Source organism: Numida meleagris, chromosome 14 (genome assembly GCF_002078875.1).
Source record: "Numida meleagris isolate 19003 breed g44 Domestic line chromosome 14, NumMel1.0, whole genome shotgun sequence".
Classification (NCBI taxonomy): Eukaryota; Metazoa; Chordata; class Aves; order Galliformes; family Numididae; genus Numida; species Numida meleagris.
In genome coordinates this window covers 3,513,955-3,535,973 of record NC_034422.1, presented here as the reverse complement: position 1 = coordinate 3,535,973, position 22,019 = coordinate 3,513,955, and the positions used below count along the sequence as shown (strand labels likewise).

At 40.3% G+C, this 22,019-nt stretch overlaps 1 protein-coding gene across 3 annotated transcripts; it reads left to right on the top strand.

The window, feature by feature from the left end:
• Window positions 1,805-21,114, top strand: PIWIL1 (piwi like RNA-mediated gene silencing 1). 3 transcript variants are annotated; one of them, XM_021412312.1, is made up of 21 exons: window positions 1,805-1,907; window positions 2,531-2,616; window positions 4,019-4,151; window positions 4,857-4,985; window positions 6,456-6,670; window positions 7,609-7,730; window positions 8,358-8,438; window positions 9,339-9,536; window positions 9,914-10,025; window positions 12,086-12,206; window positions 13,670-13,787; window positions 13,938-14,052; window positions 14,964-15,151; window positions 15,769-15,841; window positions 16,171-16,371; window positions 16,676-16,779; window positions 17,288-17,358; window positions 18,060-18,213; window positions 18,779-18,904; window positions 19,907-20,054; window positions 20,743-21,114. In XM_021412312.1, exons 2-21 carry the CDS (start codon window positions 2,536-2,538, stop codon window positions 20,857-20,859), a joined length of 2,607 nt encoding a protein of 868 aa, XP_021267987.1. In that variant the 5' UTR covers window positions 1,805-1,907; window positions 2,531-2,535; the 3' UTR covers window positions 20,860-21,114. The 3 variants fall into 3 exon arrangements, with proteins under 3 accessions (XP_021267987.1, XP_021267988.1, XP_021267986.1); XM_021412313.1 differs by lacking the exon at window positions 1,805-1,907 and adding an exon at window positions 1,914-2,066 and having other exon boundaries at window positions 4,860-4,985; XM_021412311.1 differs by lacking the exon at window positions 1,805-1,907 and adding an exon at window positions 1,914-2,066.

The following is a 22,019-nucleotide window of genomic DNA, read 5'->3' as shown; positions in this document are numbered from 1 at the left end:
AATACAGTAAACCTACCTGTAGAGACAGTTTTAATCGGGCTTGAATTGGATCAAAAAAAAAAAAAAAAGCAAGTCTTAAAGACTGCGGAAAGCAAATTGGAGCCCATCTTTCATTAAGTACTAATTACCTGTCTGACAACCCACTTATAAAAATTAGGGTGCTTACTGCAGATGTATTGTTATTGTGGATGTATGTGCATTGCTGTAGGTAGCCAACATGATTAAGTACTTTTAGCAATTCGTATCTAAAGATAATTAAGTTCTGCAGTGAAATGGAAGGAATCTGACATAAAAAAGTAAACATTAAGTATGGCAGATATTTTAAGTGAACAAACAAATATAACTATTTCCAACACACACATTCTGCTTTCTCACAATTTACATAATGTAAACGACTTTGACAACATCTTCATCTTCTGTTTATCTTTAAATAGAGCTGAGCTAAGAAAATCTGCATATTGCATTTCTGCAGCTTCAACCTTCTGACCCGCTGGAGAGTTCTGCAGGCTACTGAGCAATGGAAGTTCCCTCTGTGGGTAAAGAGCCCATGGCAAGCCGCAATCAGCGCTCGCAAAAGCAGCAAACATGCCTCATCTAAGTAAGTGTATGTGTTGAGTTTGTTAAATATTTATCCAGATTTATATTTGAGTAATAAAAATTACATGCTGGAAGTACTTCAACTATCTTTAAGCAGCAATATCCACACTTCCATAGTTTGAAAGCTTTTATTTTCAGTTTGTAAAAGAGAATCTGGTTTCCTAAGAGGGTTGCTACACTGACATTAATTAGAAGCACAACAGAACTGGCTTTGGAAACAAACTGACAATCCAAATCAAACAAAAGAAGATATTTTTATTATTTATGTTAATACCGCCACTCCTTCTCCACCTGGAATAACAGAGAACAAAGCAAAGCAGCTTTGTCCTCTATTCACTGCAGGTAGCTGAAAAATTGTAAGTGACCTCATGAGATCCGACTGGTCTTTTATGAAGGTACGGTTTTAATTAGATAACATTATCTCTTGTCCCTTGAAGTCAGTGTCTCCAGATGCATCACAGCCACCTAAACCTTAAGTAAAGGCACATTTAAAACAATAGGCAGGTGCACGTCAGCCTTGGCACTGCCTGGGTGCGTTGCGTTCCCACAGAAGTAGGGAAAGCTTGCAGACAGAGCTAAGTCCCACTTAAGGGCACTTACTTTCCAGCCATAAGATTTGCTGGTTCTGCTGCAGAGTATCTAAAATAGAGGCAGTGATTCTCTGGAAACAATTGCAGCAATTGAACCAGCCTTGGTAATTAGAAAAAGGCTTTTTTTTTTCTTTTTTTTAAGTTTGATGGTTAGTCTGCTGAAGAACCTCTCTCAATGGAAGGATGATTGCTCACGCGGTTTGAATTGCTGATGCTTAATTGCATTGTGTCCAGTCCTTCCTTCCAACAGCCTCTATGCAGAGTATATTAAAGCCCATTTGCGTCTATTTTTGTCTTCATTCTGTGCATGTCTGGAACAGAGCAAGAAGTTTTAACAGTAGCTTTGTAAACGTTACTGACAAATGCAGTCCTTCACAGAAACATCTTCACAGTTTTATTTCTTGTTTTATTGCTCCACCTTCTGGTTAACTCACATTTATTTTCCAAGCAAGAACTGGGATGAGGATGGAGTCACATTTAGCAGGAAAACTCCCTCACAAAAGCTACAAAAACCTTCAACGGCCGCTCCTTCCGGAGGGCACCCCACGAGGCAGGACACCCACCCCTACCACACAGCCTTCGGCTCTGCCCGCCCCGCCAGCGGCCCCCTTCGGCCCGCTTCGGCGCTCTTCGGCGCTCTTCGGCAGCACTCGGCCTTCGGGAGCCAATCAGAAGACGCCGTGCGTTCCCGCTTTAGCTCGCCAGCGCGTGCAGGTTGAGGTGAGTTGTGCGGGTCGGGCCTGAGGGAAGTGGCGACGGCTGTTTGTCGCCGGTTTTTGCGGTCCGGGGGTCCCGGCGGGGAAACAGGCGTGTGGTGTTGTGGAGACGGCGGTCTCTTGTCTGTCGCTGGAGTGGGAGCGGAGTCGCTTTGTGGCTGAGGTAATGCTGAGGGTCTGGCCGGTCTGGTGGGGGAGGGGAAGCGGGTTTGCGCCCGGGAATGGCAGAGCCCGAAGGGGTGGGCGCTGCGTGAGGGGGCGGCGGTCCCTGGGGGCTGTGTGGGCCGCTAGGAGCGCTACGGGTGGCCGTGTGCTACAAATAAAGCATTTGCTGCTCCGCAAATAATGTAGTGGGTTAGTCTGGATTGATTTGGGAAGCGTAACTTCAAAGTGGCATTGGTGGGCTCAGAGTTTGAAGCTCCTGCCGTGCTCTCTGGTGCAGCTGTTTTTCTTCACAGCCGTAGAATGCCCAGGCTGTGCTGTTAGGCTTCAGCTTGGCTGTAAGGAGGTGTTAATTACTCATGCTGGCTGGGCAAATGAAACGGTGCTGCTTATAAGATATATTTGAGTTAGGATGGGGGAAGCGGGAGACTGAGCACTAATGCTGTGGCTTCTTTGTCCTCAAAGGGAAAATGACGGGAAGAGCTAGAGTCAGATCGAGAGGGAGACCTCCAGGACAGGAGGCTGCCATTCCTTCTGTAGGAGCTTCATCTGTAAGTTGGTTCTCTTTAATTAGCTCAGCTGTGCTTTGAAATGTTACTGCTACTTAGTATTTTAGGATGTATGTGTTAAGTGAAACTCCTGTATAGGCTGGCACTCTTCTACCATGTAGACTGGACGCGTCTTCCTGCACAAAGCTCACTTTTGGAAGCTTTTCCATAGTCATTTTATAGGAGGTTGCGGAAGGAAGAAGAGAGTTGAATTCTAGATGATCTCTGTTGTCCTTGGCACTGGACTGGTGCGGAGGTATTGTAATACCACAAAGTTGATACTGCTTATGTTTTTTATCAGAAAGAATTAGGTTGAAGGAGGTCAGAAGTCTCCTTAAGTAATGTTCTGACAAACCTGTGATTATTCCTGCTGCAGGAATAGGAAAGAGGACTGGGGGGGAGGCGGTTAGTTCTTGGGATGCCTTTCTGAATGGGTAAATGCAGCCTTCAAGGGGGTTGTCAAGAAAATGGAGCTAGCCTCTTTATGTTGGTGCATGGTGGGAATATGGGGGACAGGGAGCACAAATTGAAATTGAGTTGTTCTGGCTGGACTTAAGGACCATAAGGTGAAGAGTCTAAGAAAAGAGGGGCCTGCTTCGTTACAGATCATGTGGAGTGTTGTGTGCAGTGTCAGAACACGCACATGAGAATCACAAGACATTGCACTGAGAATGAAGGGGTGGAGGAATTCCAGTAGAGAAGAGAGGTCCTGCTGTGTCGTAGGACAGAGCCATGCAGCTGTCTGGCTCGGATTTTGTCATCGTCCTTGATATTGGCCTGTTGCTCGCTTGTACTTAAAATACTAAACTCGACTTTTCAACTTGGGGAAGAACTAACCATGCTTGTGGGGCAGACTCCAATTATCTGAATGCATTCAACATTAAACTGTGAATTGTGGGATTGTTTGTGGCTAATGGTCATGTTTTGCAGTCACTAAATAGAATAAATCTCTGTTTCTTCCCTGGGAACTTAAGTTGTTTTGAGGGGAGAAGAACTTGAGCTAGTACAGCCTATTCTGAAGTAATTGTGCAGGCATGATGCTTTTTAGTATTATTTATACACTGAACACTGACGTGAGAAGAGCTGTTTTTATAAAATAGTCATTTACTTGGAGTGTCAGAGGAGACACTGAAAATGAGAGTAGTCCAGAGATTCTGTGTGGGGCCTGGAGAGACAAGGTTTATATTTACTGCTGTTAAATGAGCATCATCCCAAACCCCGTTGTTCTAGTATTGAAAGTACAGTGTAATACCTCTTGGTACTTATTATAGGAAAAAAAATTATATGTAACTGCTACACTTTGGTGTTTGGATCTTCTGGACTCGATTAGTGGCTTTGCTTTGTTGTGTACCCGAAGTGCTGTTTCTTCAGTTGCACTGGGAAATGTTGTTCTCAACTATTGCAGGCTCAAAAGGCTTTACCAAGTCATCCACCCAGCCAATGGCAACCACCGCAGCCGAGTCGTCCTCCAGCACTGGCAGAAGAACCTGGTGGCCGTGGGCAGCAGAGGGGCCCTCAGGGTGCTCAAAAGACAGGAGGTCAGAAGGAGGAAATAAAGTTAATTTCAAACAAGAGCAAGCGTTTTGAAGAGAATGCAGTTAATACACTCTTTGTACAGCGTTTCTAATTCTTCTTTTCAAAATAACATTCATTACTACATTTTTGAAAAGTTTAGTGTTTACCTTGTGATGATAGTGTTGTCATTCTAATGTGCAGCATAACTGAACCAGGACTTTGAGACCTAACTTTAATTTAGTAGAGCTTGAGCAGAATACCATCTTCTTTATTCAGTGTTTTGATAAAGAAGATTAGGAAGTTGTTGGTACTATGAACTGCATGTATACCAATAGTAAACTTCTCTCATGATAAGTTGTTCTTCAGTGTTAATAATGAAATGAAGCTCTTACATCATGGTGTACTCTTTCACATTCCAGTGTCAGCTAGAGCTGGAATGAGGCCTTTGTCCTCTGTATTTGCAGAAGACTCTTACTTAGGTGGTTCATTAATCCATCTTTCTTCCTCTGGCTAATGAGCTCTTCTGTTTGTTTACTAATTAACTGTAAATCTTAGGAAGATAATATGTATTACCTGGGTGCTGTTTTAAGATGAACATACTGTATTACAAAATGTGATAGCATTTCATAATTCCTTTAATTTCTATATAGATCTGTCTTTCAGTATTTTTCAAAAACCCTAATTTATTTATCAAACTCAGTTGTAACTTCTCCCTTGTCTCAAAACAGCAGGATTACAGATTTCGGCAGGGTTTCAGGAACTGTCTTTGGCAGATAGGGGCGGACGTCGTCGGGATTTCCATGACCTCGGGGTAAATACTCGACAAGCCATGGAACATGTTCGAGAATCAAAAACTGGTACGTTCAGGTTAGATTATGGACAAATATAAGCAAGTTGAAATGAAGTAGTTTTGCTTTCTTTCTGCTTTTAGCATCCCCTTGGGAGCCAAAAAAAAAAAATCCTTATGTGCTTGAAAAAGAGATGAGTTGTTCCTGATACCTGAAGAGAAATAGTAAGATGACGTCTGACAGATGTTGTGTAGCATTTAAATCGTGAGGATTCAGACCTAAGTGGTAGTCCTTGCATGTTCCTGTTGTCTGCTTCTGCTAGCAACACTATTCTGTAAGGATTCTGTAAGTTTGCTTATAGACATTTGGGTTTGTAACAGCCTGAACAAACTTGTAAAGATCTCCTGCAAGAAACATACAATTTGAGACCTCTTCTGAAGAAACAGTTTAGTTTAAGTAGAAGGCTGTTAGCTTCTTCCCTTGAGACAAAGTCGTATGAGAAGAAGTAGAAGCGGGCTGCCGTGGTGGTCCCACCTCATTGCTAGACCTCTGTCCTTTTTTATGTTTAAAGTACAGTTCTGTGCTGATAATAGTTTTATGCTGCAGGTGACTGTGAGATATCACAGCAGTACAGCTGCACCTGTAGCAGTCTGTGCTAATTGAATGGTTATGCCACGGGTCCAGGAATGGTGGAGCGTAGTTCTACTCATGTCACTTTGGGCCAGCGGCAGAGTAGCTCTTTACTTATCTGTATTTTATTTATTCAGAGTTCTGTTAATGCAGCTAGTATATGGCTGCTGTACTTCATAGGCAGCTGTATTGCTGGCCTTTTGTTTTCCCTTTGTGCCCTTGTATGGTTTTCTGGTAGAATGTATGTGCTTCGTAGGTCTTTGTTTCCATCTGAGGTGTTACGTTTCAGATAGGAAAAATGGGTGATCAAAATCAAATTGAAGTACATAATCCTTACTGGCTGCAATGCACTTTTTAAAATTATTATGATGTTTGTGATTTTAAAAGAAACTGAAATGAAACTTGGAAAAAAAAAAAAAAAGGGAAAAAATGTGACCTGGAGCTAGTTCTCACTGTATTTTTTATTTTTAAATCTTGAGATACCAAAAGAAATGTCATCTCTTCATGTATGAATGGGAATGTGGACATCCACACTGATTAGTGCTTGTGTTAGTTCTTGCTCAGTGTTTATGATTCGCAAAAAAAAAAAGCAATTTGTCCATTTGTGCTTTGGTGGCAGTTCATCTCTATAGCATGTAGCAGCTGTCCTCTAGGAGGTAGGTCACTGATCTGAACACTTACTTTCTTTGATGTAGGAGTTTTCCTGAGGGACGAAGTAATTATAAAAATCTCTGGTGACTGTAATAATGCTATGCACATTCAATAATTTCTATGAATGTTACTGTTCTAGAATGATTGCTGAACACAGCTGTATGTATGAGTTAACTACTTCAAGAAATTTTAATGTATTAAAATACAATAGAATGGTAAAGCTCCTGTAATTACTAATGTGTTTGCTTCTTGTTTTAGGCTCTTCAGGTGCTATGATAAAATTATTTGCGAATTTTTTTCGTCTCACATCTCGACCGCAATGGGCTTTGTATCAATACCATGTAGACTATAATCCTGAGATGGAAGCACGCCGCCTGCGATCAGGTTTGCTCTTTCAGCATGAAGACCTAATTGGAAAAACACACGCATTTGATGGATCAATATTATTCTTGCCAAAAAAACTGCTGAATAAGGTGTGATACGAGAATACTGTGTTGCATTTATTTTGGCTTGTGTTTCACAATGCTTCTTGTTTCTTACTAGTCTGGTTGAACGTAAAGAATAGATATCTCTTGAGCAACATCTAGTTGAACGGAATGTGATAGTATAAGCTAATTTATTTCCATAGAGAAATTTGGTAATAAACTTTTGATTCTAATGCTTAGGCTCTGCAGACTGGCATACTCCTCTGCACAGAAGCAGGTAGTACAGACTGTATTTTTCCATCAGCTGTCTTTCTGCTTGGATATTTTCATAATTTGCGTGTTCTAACATCCACTATAATGGAAAGGGTGGATGTACTGGGTATACATAGTAAGGTTGTAGTAGCTGGGGGGTCTCTGGGATTGCCCCTGTGGGAAGAGTTCAAATCTACTCTGTTATATACAGACGTTTCCAGCCACTGCAGACCAGTGTCGAGCCTGTCAGCAGAGCTGGTGGCACCTCTCTGCAAACATGGTAAAGAAAGGGGGGAAAAAATGCCCAAGCAGCAGAAGTGTGAGAAGAAGGGAGCAACAGAGGGAGATTGCTGACTGTACCAACTGGCTCTGCCTCTGTTCTTACCAGAGGGACCGAGAATGACTAGTGGCATAAATAAAGGAAGGGGAAAAGAGGCTGGAGTGAGGGTGGGAAGTTGTTTACTCCCATGTGCTTTAATGTTTGTCTCTTTACCCCTCAGTATCTTGTACAAGATGCCTTGGGGGTAGCTTCCATTCTGTCTTTCACGCAAGCAAACCAAGTGTTCTAGGCTGCAGTTTGCAGTCTGAGTAAGAAATCCAGTTCCTGTTTCAGTGAAGTCCTGAGATTATTACTTAGAATTTTAATATGCTAGTACAATCTGATATTAGTGAAGCAAAGTCCAGGTATAACCCGTTTGCCTTTATTTTTATTAATCTAAGTTCAATTTTTTCAGGTTACTGAAGTATTTAGTAAGACTCGAAATGGAGAGGATGTGAGGATCACAATCACATTGACTAATGAGTTGCCACCTACTTCACCTACATGTCTGCAGTTTTACAACATCATTTTTAGAAGGTTTGCTTGCTCAGTTATGTCTTTGTAAGAAGTGATTTGAAAACTATCTGTCTTAATGTTTCCTTTCCAAAGAACGGACTACAAATCAGTGTGATAAATGTACACTTTCAAGCCTTTGTAGCTGCCATTGCTGTGTGGCCAGCCGCACCTGGTAATGTCTTAGTGTGCGGTTGCATGCACACTGTGATGTGTGTCGGTGTTGAGGCACTGAAACAGGTTGCCTGGAGAAGCTATGGATGTCCCGTCCTTGGAGGTGTTTGAGGCCAGGTTGGGTGGGGCCCTGGGCAGCCAGATGTAGCAGTTGGTAACCCTGCCCATACAGAGGGTTTGTACTGGATGGTCTTCATGGTCCCTTCCAACCTAAGCCCTTTGCTTCTTGTGTTTCTGGTACATGTTAGTGTAAAATAGTTTATGCCTTTTCCCTGTGCAAGTAGATTCATACCGCAGTGCTCATTCATCTAGGCAGTTAGCCCCTTCCCTGCCCTCTTCTTCTGTGTGTGGATTTGCCTGTTAAAGCAAAAAGTAGTGCTGGATCATGAACAGAAATGGTTGCACGAGAGGTGGGACCATGGATAGTTTGATTAACTGAATAATAATGGTAAATGACACCTTTATTTTAACTTCCAGGCTTCTGAAGATGATGAATTTGCAACAAATTGGACGTAACTATTACAACCCTAAGGACCCAATCAGCATCCCTAATCACAGGTTTGGCAAAATGGACACCCAAGGGAGACAGAGAATGATTTTTCAGTGCTGCTCCAGTTGTTTATCTTATAATAATGTCGTAGATTTAAAAAAATCGTTATTCCCAAGGAACACGAGACCTCCATGCAGAACATTCTTCTGTGTGTAACATCCAATCTCTCTTTACCAATGTATGTGTTCTGCTATTACGTGTAACTCGCATGACAGAAACCCTGCGTAAATGGCTATAAAGCTGAAACCTTTGAACGCATTAATTCTAAAGTTCAGGAATGTCCAGCCTTCATTTTGAGGGTCATTTAAGCTGCCGAGGAAATTCCTATCAGGCCATACTCCAGTGGACAGGTAGTTTTGCAGCTCGTCTGTTGCAGGGTGTTGGGTCTTGTCACTGTCTCCCTCACCAGGATCCCATAGAGTATGACTGATGCTTCCAGGTAGTGCTAGGCCTACTGTACATGCTGGTAATCTTGAGTTTGGCTGGTGCCCTGTGGTATGGCTGTGGTGTACACCTTGCTGTTGGTCTAGCCTACCTAGCCTGCTTGATGTAAGAAAGTAGGCAGTGTTCTAATAGATAAACTACTGGTGTTTTTAACACGCCCCTTGAACACTCATATACTTCATATTTAAGATATTTAAGTAGAATTTTGAAACACTATTTTTTAGGGCTTGGTTATATTGCTATATCACTTAACTGTTTAAATCTTAAGTTGTCTAAAGATACTTGTATTTAAGATACTTTTTTTATTAATCTTTGTGATCTTATTTATATTTGGATAATGGTTCCTTTGTGTCTTGATGGCTTCAAGTGTCTGAGAAAGTGGACAGAAATAACTTAAGGGTCTGAACAGAGATGCTTTAAATCGTTGTATGCATTTTAAGATCTTGTTTGTTCCCTTTTGATAGGTTGATGGTTTGGCCAGGCTTCACAAGCTCTATTCTCCAATATGAGGAAAGCATTATGTTATGTGCAGATGTGAGCCATAAGATTCTTCGTAGTGAAACAGCTTTGGATTATATGTACAGTCTCTATGAACAGGTTGAAGAGAGAAGATTCAGAGATGCCTGTGCAAAAGAGCTGATAGGTCTAATTGTTCTCACAAAGTAAGTCTCTTTTTGGAATCTTCTAAGAGATTTGTTTGGGTTTTTGTTTTTTGTGGTCCATGTCCTGAAGAATGCAATGAGGTATTGGAAAGCCAAAAAATTTTATCATTGTCCAATTAACTGAGGTGACAGCATTTACAAAAGCAGGAAATGCCTATCAGATTCGTTCTATTTTCATTTGGTATTAGTGCAGTGTAGCTTTTAGTAGAATAGATTCCTGTTAGGAAAGTTGAAGTTACTACTTGCTCACTTTGTGAGCAAAACTTCCAACTTCTATGAGTATTGCCATTAACTTCTTCTTCATAGTTCTGTTTCATTTGTAGCTGAGTTACTGATTTAAAAAAAAAAAACAACAACTGATCAAATGGTTTATTCAGGTACAACAACAGAACATACAGAGTTGATGACATTGACTGGGATGCCAATCCACGGTGTACTTTCAGACGAGCAGATGGCTCTGAAATCAGCTATATAGACTACTACAGAAGGGTATGGAAACTTAACTGTCAGTTTGTGTGGTACGCTTAGACTTGGAATTCTAGAGCATTGTTGGAGGCTTTACCTATGAAGCAGTTGTCTTTAATACTTTGTAATCTGAATGAAGTAACTGTTTACTTGGCATGAGTTCAGCTTTAGTGGTCCATGTGCAATAAAGCCAGGAGGAAGAACAGGGAGCACCTGGCAAAACTCAAACACAGAAAGGAAGTGTATGGAGTAGTAGCAGGGACAAGCAGGCTGGAGTTAATAGAGAGACAGTGTCCCAGCATGCAGGGATGAGGTTAGGAAAGCTGAAGCCCAGTTGCAGTTAAATGTTGTGAGGTGTATAAAAGGTAACAAGAAATGCTTCTGTAAGTGCATAGGTATTTCTTCTATGGTACTCTTACTCATAGACTTTCTAAAACACACAAGGGAGAGTAGAGAAAATGTGACTCCACTGCTGCAAGTGAGGTAGGGGCCTTGGAGATGCAGGGTGTGGAAAAGGCTGAGGTACTGAATGCAGCCTTTGCCTCGGTCTTCATTATGAGGACTGGCCTTCAGGAGTCTCAGGTCTCAGGAAAAAAAAAAACCAGGAAAGTTTGGAACAAGAAAGATCTACTGTTGGTAGAAGAGGATCAGGTCAGGGAATACTTAAGCAAACTGGGTTGCACCCACAAGTTCTGAGACAGCTGCCTGATGATACTGTGGGGCCTCTCAGTAATCTTTGATTGTGATAGTTGGAAAAAATGCCCAGGTGCTGGAGGAAAGTGAATGTCACTTTCTTCTTGAAGAAGGGCTAGGAGGAGAACACAAGAAACTACAGGCTGGTCAGCCTCACCTCAGTCCCTGGGAAGGTGATGGAGAAAGCTAATTCTGGAAACTTTCTAGCAATGTGAATGATGAGAAACTCATTAATGCATGCTTCTCTGGTGTGATAAGTTTCTGTGATGAGTGACGGGCCTGGTAGGTGAACAAATGCCATTTGATATTGTCTACTTAGACTTAGAAGACAGGGCTGAAAGCCTTACAGTAAGATCCTCATGGAGAAATTGATGAAGTATGGGCTGGATGAGCAGGCAGGGAGGGGAGATTGAAAACTGGCTGAATGGCTGGGCCCTGAGGAACAAAGTCAGATTGGAGGTCAGTAACTAGGGGGTCAGTCTTGGAACCAGTCCTGTTTAGCATCGTAATGGGTGATGGGCAGAATTTACCTTCAGCAGCAAGTTTGTTGATGATTTACTGGAGGTGGAATGTGTGGACGGTCATCTTTAGGAAATCAGATTTTATTAGTTTTAGGTCATTTGAGACTAAGTTTATGTATGACTTCTATAGCTCAGCCTTCTCTAAAATTAAATCTCTCACTGGAACTGTGGAATCTTTCTAAACATCATTTTCTACTGTAAAAAAAGAATGGGACTTCATTTAAATTCTGCTTCTAGTTTATAGATGGAGCTTTTAAAGGATAAGTTTCCTTTGCCTTCTAGGCTTTGCTGTGATCTCTCGTTTTTTAAATTGCATTTTTTTTTTTCTGAGGTGTGATTCTCTTTAAGAATGAGTTAAATTGTGAAGTATATTTTGCTGTCAGCTTTTTTTTTTCCTAAATTAAATCAGTGACTGCTAAACAGACCAACTCTTGCCAGATGCCTGGAAAAGTTGCAGGAGGGTTGAATTTCAGACTTACAAGGAATCTTGTTTGATTCTTGTGATGTGTTGAATTAAATTGCTCTATAGGATAGGAACTTTGTCCATTAATGAACTGAAATGAGCATCCTAATCTTAAATTGGGTACTTTGGGTGGTATTGCCTCAAGCAAGGCAGGACTGTTTCTGTTGTCTCTTGCAAGTCAGTATATTACAAATTATAACTTGATCTCACTAATAGAGAGAACAGTGCTTCCTTGCTTGGCTTTTTCTGATGAGAACAATTTCCCTTAAGTTAATGTGCAAATTGGAGGGGGAAAAAAAGTTGATGGCTGCTTTTTTCTTTTTTAAAAAAAATTTCTGAAATAAGCATTAAGAAAACTGAGTGTTTATTTTGAATAGACTAGCATACAATATGTATTTCTTATACAGCAATATAATCAAGAAATCACTGACTTGAACCAGCCTGTCTTGATCAGTCAGTCTCGGAGGAAGAGAGGAAACATGATGGTAGGACCTGTGGTTCTAATCCCAGAGCTGTGCTATCTAACAGGTACTGTAGCAGTAGTTTCTTCATATCAAAGCATCTGTCAAACCACACCTGTCACTGCAACTGGTGTTTTGACAGCATCTATTATAGATAATGCTGCTGTGGTGGTGGTTGTTCTTTTGGGGAGACTTTTTAGACCTCAGTAAAGGCCTTAAACCCTTTTGAAATGGCAGGATGTGGTTTTGGCTGTTTCTTGGGCAGCCACAGATGGAAAATGTTTATTGTGTGGAGGTCTGGTAACTGTGGCAGATACCTCACCTGAAGTTCAAGAATTGCATGTGAATTCCACCAGTTCCAGATGGGTACCCAGAGTGGCTAGCAAGTTGTTCAGTTTCAAGTTCTGAATAAAAGCGTAGTACTTTGACTAGGAGACTTCACTGTCAGCTGCGACATCCTGGTCAGCTCTCCTGGCCTGTGAGGCACCTTCCTTGTCCTTAAGTAGCTCCTAAACTTGTAGCAAATACTTAAAGCCCATGCATTTTATTCATATTAGAATTCAGCATATGCTTTGATCATGGATCAGATCAACAGCTGTGCCTACCTTACATGATGGCCTGGGAAGTGTTACTGACAAAAAACAAAGACAGTGCTACTAGGAAGGGATTACTGAGCATCAGAACTCGATGGTTTAACTGAACAGAGAAAGCTTAGAGACTGGCTTGCAGATCTTAAGAAGGCTTGGTATCACGATATTATGGAACTCTGGTTTTTAAATGTTGAACTTGAGAGTCCGGGGCTGACCCCACTGTGTTCAGCAGGTTGGAAATTTAACCTTGTTTACTTTTCTTTTGCTTATGAAATGAATGACTTAAGCTGTTTTGGAAATCTGATTCTTCTGGACTTTGACACTATTAAGATGTTCTGTACTGGTAATCTTCACTGCATGGGAAAATGAATTCAAAGCATTGGGGTTCTGACAGAAATTGTTAACGTTAGCACAGGTCTCCTCCAATGTGGGGATTCTTTTTACATCTGCTTAGCAAACTTCCTTTTTGCTTCTTTGCCCTTAGGAAAACCAAATGGGGGCAATAAGAGAGCTGTACAGTAAAGTTGCTTAAACAGTACTATGTTTTAAAAATAAGACTGAGGGACTTGTACACTGCAGAGACAGTGAGAACGCTCACTAAACCCATGTAATATGGGAGGAAACAATGAATAGAAATGTTATTAGTAAAGAACAAAACTTCTGTACAGTACAGTCATCTGCAAAGGCTCAGTAGGAACAGTGGTGTGGGATGTGTTCTTACAGCTTAATGCGCACAAGCGTTGAAATGCCGTGTAGCATTAACTGCTGTGTCCAAGTATTGTCTGTCTCATGGCTGCGTACTGGGTTACGCTCTCAACCAGTGCAGCCTGTGAGTGAACTGACGAGTTAGAACTCTGGTTGGTATATATAGACTTCAGAGTTTACTTTTCTTAGTCTTTAGTCTAATCTGTACTCAGGAAAAGATTTCTGCCGTTGACAGGATTAACTGAGAAGATGAGGAATGACTTTAACATGATGAAAGACTTGGCTGTTCATACACGGCTGCCACCTGAGCAAAGGCAACGTGAAATTGGAAAGCTTATTGACTACATGCGCAAGTATGTTACCTGGGTATCTCCTGTACTTTGTCATGAAAAATTTGTAAGACAGCAAACTTATTTCTTGCAAAATTTTTGTAAATCTTACTTTAAAAAAATAAGTCTGAGCAAGAACGAACTTGTTTTAATTGAAATGTTGTTTTTGAACAGAGATGAATGTGTTCAGAACGAACTCCGGGACTGGGGTTTAAGCTTTGATTCCAGCTTACTATCCTTTACGGGAAGAGTTGTTCAAGCAGAAAAGATTCTTCAAGCAGGAAATACGGTAAATAAATCAACTCCTAAAATTTTCTGGATCTGTCACCAGTGAAGCAAGTTCTTAAAGGATGAAATGCTACTTGTTGGAGAAAGGATTACGTGAGAAAACATTACACACAAGTCACTGCCCATACAGAATGCTTTAAAACTTCTCAGATTGTCCACAAGTTCTGTTTAAAAATGCCTGGCTTGCATTACAATTACCTTCCGTGCAAAACAGTCCCTTCTGTCTGAACAAAGTGCTTTCAGATACAGAAGTAGGAGAATGCAGTTGTTTGTAATTAGTTTCCATTAATAAAATACCAAGGCTTTCAAATGAAAAACCACTAAGTAGTTCTGTGGACGGAACACATACAGAATCTATTCACTGAAAGCTGGGTAAATCTGTAATATGAGTAAATGAGATTCCATTAGATTGTAAATTACCATAAAACAGAATATGTGTGCTCTGTAATAGTCTGTGCCCTAAAGGATTTGATGGTTTTCAATGGATGCTAGATACAAAATATATTTTTAATAGTACTTACGTATTTAGCAAAGCATTTTTTATCTTGAAAATATCTTAACTTTCTTTATAACAATACTTCTCTCTTTCTCATGCGGTTACCTTAATTAAAAAAAAATTAGGATCCGGGGAAAATACGTATTAATACACAAAGTGCTTTGTAGCTGTATCCAGCCAAAGCCTGCGCAGTAAGTAGTGACTTATATTGGCTAAATGAGGGAAGCATTCAAAGAGCATAGGATGCCTTGAAAGAGTTAGGTACAGCTCTGCTAATGTCTGAGGGATGTTAGGGGGAAAAAAAAAACCGCAAAAACCAACACGAAAGTACTTGTGTATGTTCTAGGCAAATGTGCTGCAGTCTGTCCTTGAAGTGTTTGATAAAGTGGTGTTTCTCTCCCACTTGTTATTTGCAGTTTGATTACAATCCTCAGTTTGCTGATTGGTCAAGGGAAACCAGGGTAGCTCCCTTGATCAGCGCAAAGCCTTTGGACAACTGGTTACTAATATACACACGGCGCAACTATGATGTTGCTAATACGTTACTTCAAAATCTGTTTAAAGTCACACCCTCTATGGGAATCAGAATGAACAAGGCAACTATGTAAGTATGTTAGAAGTCTGATGGGAAACAGACTTATTTTCTTGCTTATTTTTAGTAAGGTATATCTGTTAGCATGATTAGTTTGGTAAGTAAGATAGCAGAGAATCTCAAGTTACCTACTTCTGCTGTAGGATTTTAATTTAAAAAAGAAGTTGCTTTCAGTTTGCAGGTTCTGCACATTACTCAAGTGACTGATGTTTCTTACTCAGACTTCTGTTTGTGGAAGCTTTCTCTGTGGGGCTGAAGCATGCCGAAATCAAACAGCATTAGTCATCTGATCATTGAGCAAAACGTTCTCAAATGGACTTGTGTAATACAAGAAGGAATATGTGTTTTCATGCCGGCCTTGACCGGATTCTGATTTATCGTCTTCGCAGATAGCATTGAGTATTTGTCCTTGTTTTAAACTTTGTCTTTAATCGCTGTTGGAAGCCTAAGGGAGGGATTTCTTAGTGATCAGAAAGTACAAATATGATGTGTTTATTAACAGCTATAATTACGACATAGAACACTGTGCTGATGTGCAATGGGTATTCTTTTTTGCTTGAAGTTTTGGTAGCTGTTAGAACTACTAGTACTTACAGGAAGAAAAACAAAACCTTTCTCCTCCTTTTCAGGATTGAAGTGGATGATAGAACAGAAGCTTATTTAAGGGTTTTGCAACAAAGTATTACTCCTGACACAAACATAGTATGTATAACTTCAATCCATGTGAATCTCTAATTCATATTTTTAGTCTAATGGATTAATTCTCAGAAATAAAACCCTTGGCTCGTGAATATCTCCCATCTCCTGTATGCCTGCTCGTCGTGCTGTTCAACCTCCAGTGCATATACCGGTAGCCTCCTGTTTAAAAAGCCTTTGTGCTTGACTTCCAAGTATAGCCACTGAAACTTTCCAGATAGCTTTTTCAGTATCGATATTTGACTTTCTTGAGTGTAAGAAACTTTTTTGGAACAACTACAACTGCTATGTAAATCTGAGGATTCAGATTCTTAATAACTCTTTTCCCTTCAAAGGTAGTTTGTATTTTGTCTAGTACCCGAAAGGATAAGTATGATGCTATCAAGAAATACCTGTGTACGGACTGTCCCATTCCAAGTCAATGTGTGATTGCTCGTACTTTAAGCAAGCCTCAGACTACTCTGGCCATAGTGACAAAAATTGCCTTGCAAATGAACTGTAAAATGGGTGGAGAACTTTGGAGTGTTGAGATCCCGGTAAGTGTTCTGCTTTTTTTTTTTAAAATTGCTATTTTCTTTATTCAGACTTATTTAAAATAATCTCTTTTGCAAAAATAAATCAGGTGCTGTTGGTCTAGTTTGTTTTGTGTCTGTGACAAGAAGCATGAAGCTTAATTTCACATAATAGAAATGTAATTCCAAGAATTGAGTCTGTGCTGCTTCTGAAGTGAACTGAAACCATAAAGGTTACATCTTGATCTTGATGAATTTTAGAATGGAGATGATAGATGCTCTGGCATGTCTGCACATACTAACACGTTTTGTATTGATTCCTTTTAAGCTGAAACAGTTAATGATTGTGGGCATTGATTGTTACCATGATTCTTTATGTGGGAAGCAGTCAATTGCTGGATTTGTCGCTAGCCTGAATGAAATAATGACACGGTAAGATTTGAATGCCAAAGAAAAAATTAAGATCTTTTATCTTTCCCTTAACTGGAAAGAGGCTGGAATGTGATAGGCCATCGTGAAAGTGCATGAATTGATTTAACTGTATATTTCTAACAATTATCTATTAATAGGAATGGTTGTTTCACTTGAGTTCTTTAGTAGATGTAGTGCAAGGAAGAATAGCCTTGTCCTTTCTCCAGAGTGCTTGGCAGTGAGAGCAAGTGCTGGGATGTGTGGGGGGTGTCGGGGACACGGGCTCTTCTCCCGTTTGAGTTCACTTGAATGACTTTTTTGATTGAAAGGAATTTGATGTGGTGCTGAGGTACTTGTCTACCACAAGAGTTCTGCAGGGAGAATATTCTCATAGTACACTAATTCCTGCTTGACAGCCTTGACCCGCAGTAACCGTAAGGACTGAGTAGTCATAACCATTTAAAAAAATATTTTTTTAATTGAAGTCCTGTAAATGCTTCAAAACTTGTCTTTTTTCTGCTGCTCACAGGTGGTTCTCACGCTGTGTTGTTCAAAGTCGTGGGCAGGAGCTTGTGGATGGCCTCAAAGCCTGCTTGCAAAGTAAGGGAAAGCTTTCTGCTCTTACAAAGGAGTAGATAAGGAATGACAGATTCCCTTCCTCAAAAAACACCTCTTTATGTGCCTTGAAGGGAAGCATTGCCAGCTTGTACTTAAATAACATATTAGTGTTTTCTTGTTTTATAAATATTGCTGGAGTTCAGTATTATTTTTTGTACGTTCTCTTGTTTCGTGGCTCTGGGCAGCCTGGTCTAGTGGTTGGCGACCCTGCACTCAGCAGGGGGGTTGAAACTCGATGATCTTTGAGGTCCTACCCAGGCCATTCTATGATTCTGTGATCTTCTAACAACAGTTAGTAATTGTTATCTGTGCATGGGAGGTTTAGAGGGCAGAGATTTAAAGGAGATCAGAATTAATTCTACTTCAAACAAACAAGATTTTTTTTTTGTTACTTGGTATCTCTGTGAAGGAAGTTATCCTGCAGAGCAAATAGAATAACAGTTCTAAAATAGATGTGATTTTTTTTTCTTCTTTCTTCTGGGGTAGGGATTTGTTCTGAAGTGGCAGTCCTGAAATGTTCAGTGGGTGGGATGAGCAGTGCTTCTGGTGGAGTATTGATTTGCTGTTGTTGTATGTTCACATTTCATCACCATGAGATTGCTGCTTGTTTTTCTTGATGGTTATTAGGAACATTATTTCTTAACAACACAGATTCAGAAATGCCTTTCCAATTTTTTTTTAAGCTGCTCTAAGAGAATGGTTCAAGTGGAATAAGTATTTGCCCTCTCGTATTGTTGTGTATCGTGATGGTGTAGGAGATGGGCAGCTCAATACCTTGGTGAATTATGAAGTGCCCCAGTTCCTGGATTGCTTGAAGACTGTTGGTAAAGACTACAAGTAAGTCTGTTTCTATGAGCCCCTTCTCTCATACCACAAGAAAAACAGTCCAGGATACAAAAAGTGGTTGCTGATGAACACTGTTTCCTCTTTTCATCTTTTTTTTATTTGAACTTGAGCTCAAATAGCTGCTTTTCTGATGGTTGTTACATGATTTTCAATACCTAACTTGTATTTAAGAGATTTCCTATGATACTACATGCACCACGTGAGTATTCAGTGCACAACACACACCCATGTGCACATATTCTTTTAGTTATTCTTGATGCATATGGTAATCAACTACCATTTTTCTTAGTAGTATTGAAAGTGACAGTACGATAAGACAGTCCTGGAGTTCTGCACAGTTCTTAACATTCTGCTTTAAAACTGTTATCGACTGCAGTGTTTCTTTAACATGATTGATCTCTTGGTCTGCTTTGAATGATGAAATTATTTCCTGAAACAACAGACAAGCAGAACACAGAACAATTATATGTAACAATTACATATTCTCAGTGTTTCTTTTTTTTTTCCAGGACTGAGTTATTTTTTTTCTTCTCTTATTTCCACTTATTTATTGTAGTCCGAGACTGACTGTGATTGTTGTGAAGAAACGAGTGAGTACCAGGTTCTTCGCGCAGACTGGTGGAGGACTTAAAAACCCACCCCCTGGTACTGTCGTTGATGTTGAGGTGACCAGACCAGAATGGTAAGTTCTAGTATTCTTGTCTTTGCTAGCAACCTGATAATGAAATAAATATATCCAGTATTAAATTAACCATGGGATCAAGTAGAATAGGCCTAGATATATGGTAGAATAGGTTTTCACATGTGTGCCCTTTTGAAATGATGCCTTAGTGTGAAATGGGTACATTTAGGTTTTATTAATTCATTATTTTGGTACTTTTCTTGATTTTTTTTTTTTTAATTAAAGGTTAAGTACTGAGTGACTGTTGAGAGGTTTGTTTAACTGTTCTTGACTGAAACTAAATTCTGTCTGCCTGTAGTTTTTGACGCTGGACTTTAATGCTGTCACTTTTATGAGCAAACCTCGGAAATTTTCTTTGGCTGGTGATTGAAAAATCGCTAGAAAAAGAGTTGCACAGTTATGTGTGGTTAGATAAAACACACAGATGCATCTCGTTAGACTTCACTCACCTCTCCATTTTTGCAAGTTAGACTGCATGGAACTTAGGTCAGGTACTGGTTAAAATGCAAAGGTTGCTCAAGATGGTACAACTTGTTCAGATTTGATCAAGGGATGCTGGAGCATGTAGGAGAGAATGCAGTTTTGTTGCTACAATAGCCAGTTTTGCCTTTTGTGTTTTGTATTTTACCGCGCACAGCAGCCAGCAGGTATTTCTTCTGAGAAGCATGATATTTTTCTTGTAGAACGGAGTGTCTCTGCAGTAATAACACACAAATGAGGAGTATGAGCTACACGTACGTGCGGAGTGCTGCACATCGGGGGGGATAAGACCTTTGTGGTCTTCAGACCATTTCCATACACTCAGATAATTCATGTTCTTGAAGATCTTCTTTCCTTTCAAAAATAGAGGAAATGAATTGTTTTGTGGCCAAAGTGAACGTGTACTTTATGGCTTAATGAATGTTTGTGAAATATTTCTAGAGAAATAAGCAGAGAAATTTGTGGGTGTTTCCATTCTTTCTAAGAAAACCAGACTTCTGGGTTTTGTTTCTTCTGTTACAGGTACGATTTCTTTATTGTGAGTCAGGCAGTGAGAAATGGTTGTGTGGCACCTACTCATTATAATGTAATATATGACACTAGCAAACTGAAACCAGATCATGTGCAACGTTTAACCTACAAACTTTGCCACATGTACTATAACTGGTCGGTAAGTATTTCCTTAGAGACAGATAATTTTTCTTACATTGAGCATCTCTATGTGGTAACCACTCACAGGAAGGTAGAAAAAAGGTTCCTGTAGAAGACCAGTGCAAATCCAAAATGTGTGTGATTGTGCATCTTGGCCTAGAGTGGCCGTCAGAGAAATCTAGTCTCTTACAATTGCCTGATCTATCTGAAGTGTGAAGATTAAGGAGATCTTTATTATCACTAGAAAATACTTGTTGTTTTGAGTATTGTCCCAAACTTCTATATCAAAAGCAAAGCAAAACTGGAATGATTGTTACCTGCAGAAATAGTTTGCGTAAAGGTGGAATTGTTTTCATCTGTTCCTCTTTGAGCCTCTTCTGTTGCATGTGAGGTCAGCACAGAGTTAGCTCATGCTTGAAACATTCTTTAGATTTGTCATCTTAGCACTGATAAATAATGTCATTCACGTGTCCCACTTCAGTGAGCTAAAGCATAGAATGCAAACAGGTATGAGAAGCTTCTTGGAGGGAGGAGGGGAATGGAGGTGAGCATCTGTTTGCACAAACTCCTCTTTAATGCATTCAGTGTAAGTAATGTTTCACAGCTCTGCATAAAGGGCAGGGAATGTGTGTATCACCAAACTTGTGAATTCCAGGTCTCCTTTTGTTAATTGAAAGTAATTCTGTTTTTTCTCCTCCTTTCTGCAGGGTGTTATCAGAGTACCTGCTCCTTGCCAGTATGCCCACAAACTGGCTTTCCTTGTAGGTCAGAGCATTCACAGGGAACCAAACCTGTTGCTTTCAGACAGACTTTACTATCTCTGAAGTTAACGGTTTAAAAAAATAATGTTCCTTTCTAGGGCAGGTGGAAGAGTGGGATGTGGTTGGTTGGTTTTCTTGAGACACGTGCATGAGTTCGTGCAGTTGTGGAACTTCTTTATTTTCACTGTAGCAGGAAAAATATCGAAGATAGCAGATCTGTGTTTCGAATTAGACTTTCTTTAACTGCATAGAGGAAAAACATTGTTAGAGATAGCTACAGTTTCATAGGTGGAATGAACTCAATTTTGTGGTTGACATTGTTCATTACTTCCCTCATTTAACAACTGTTCTCTTGATTTCCTGTGAGGAACATCAGTAGCTATATCAGCACTGACTTGCAAAAAAAAAAAAGTTCTACTAGTTACAGGCTTTTTGGTTTTTCGGTTCCAAATAATTGGAAGGGTTTAGGTGTCAGTTTAAGTTGTAATTCTAAGTTTCTTACTGGTAACTGTTGAGCAGGAGTGGCTTAATTTGTGAGGCAAAACACTGAGTACATCAGATGTTGTATTACCAGCCATCCAGTTAAACTAGATCAGATGCAGCGTTTGGATTAGTGCTGTTTTTTTGAAACTGACTTGTGAACTCTGTTACTTCCCTTTGCAAGATCTAAATAAAGTTGTAATCTTGTTTCCTTGATCATGTTAGATGTATTTGTTCTGTACTGGTGAAGACTGACCCTAGCATACCCTGTGCCATGCTAGTGTAACTTCTGTAACCAGTTTTTAGCTTTGTACAGCTTCTGAAGTCTTGCATTTAAATTTATTCTCTGGTAAACTTGAGCAGCTTCCTCCAGCTCTGAGAACGAGGAGGCTCTGCAGCCTGCATGCAGTTTGGCGGAAAGAACGATGCTGACCTCTTTCTTGCATTTGTAGTGTGGAAGAGAGAGGCCCATGTTTTTACTGGTAAAGGTTACACCTTACTGATGCCATATGGTGCTTCTGTAGTACTTAGTATCTCCTATTTCTTCATAGTTACGTGTTACCTCTCGTGCCTGTCCAGGGTGTTCCTTCCCCCAGGGCTTCCTTTGTCTGAGGTCAGTAAATAAGGGGCTGCTGTGACTGGTTCCATTGGCAGCCAGCAGCAGGGAGCAGGCAGCTGCTGCTGTGTACTGCTCCTCCTCCACGTGGGTGCAGTATTTGAACGCACAGCTACTGCCAGCACAA

What these genes read in the sequence shown, in the direction of transcription:
- PIWIL1 (XM_021412312.1), top strand. Translation starts at nt 2,536, where the DNA reads ATGACGGGAAGAGCTAGAGTCAGATCGAGAGGGAGACCTCCAGGACAG. An exon ending in TACAACATCATTTTTAGAAG is followed by an intron (nt 7,731 to 8,357) that starts GTTTGCTTGCTC and finishes TTTAACTTCCAG; the next exon opens with GCTTCTGAAGATGATGAATT. An exon ending in AGAGCTGTGCTATCTAACAG is followed by an intron (nt 12,207 to 13,669) that starts GTACTGTAGCAG and finishes TGCCGTTGACAG; the next exon opens with GATTAACTGAGAAGATGAGG.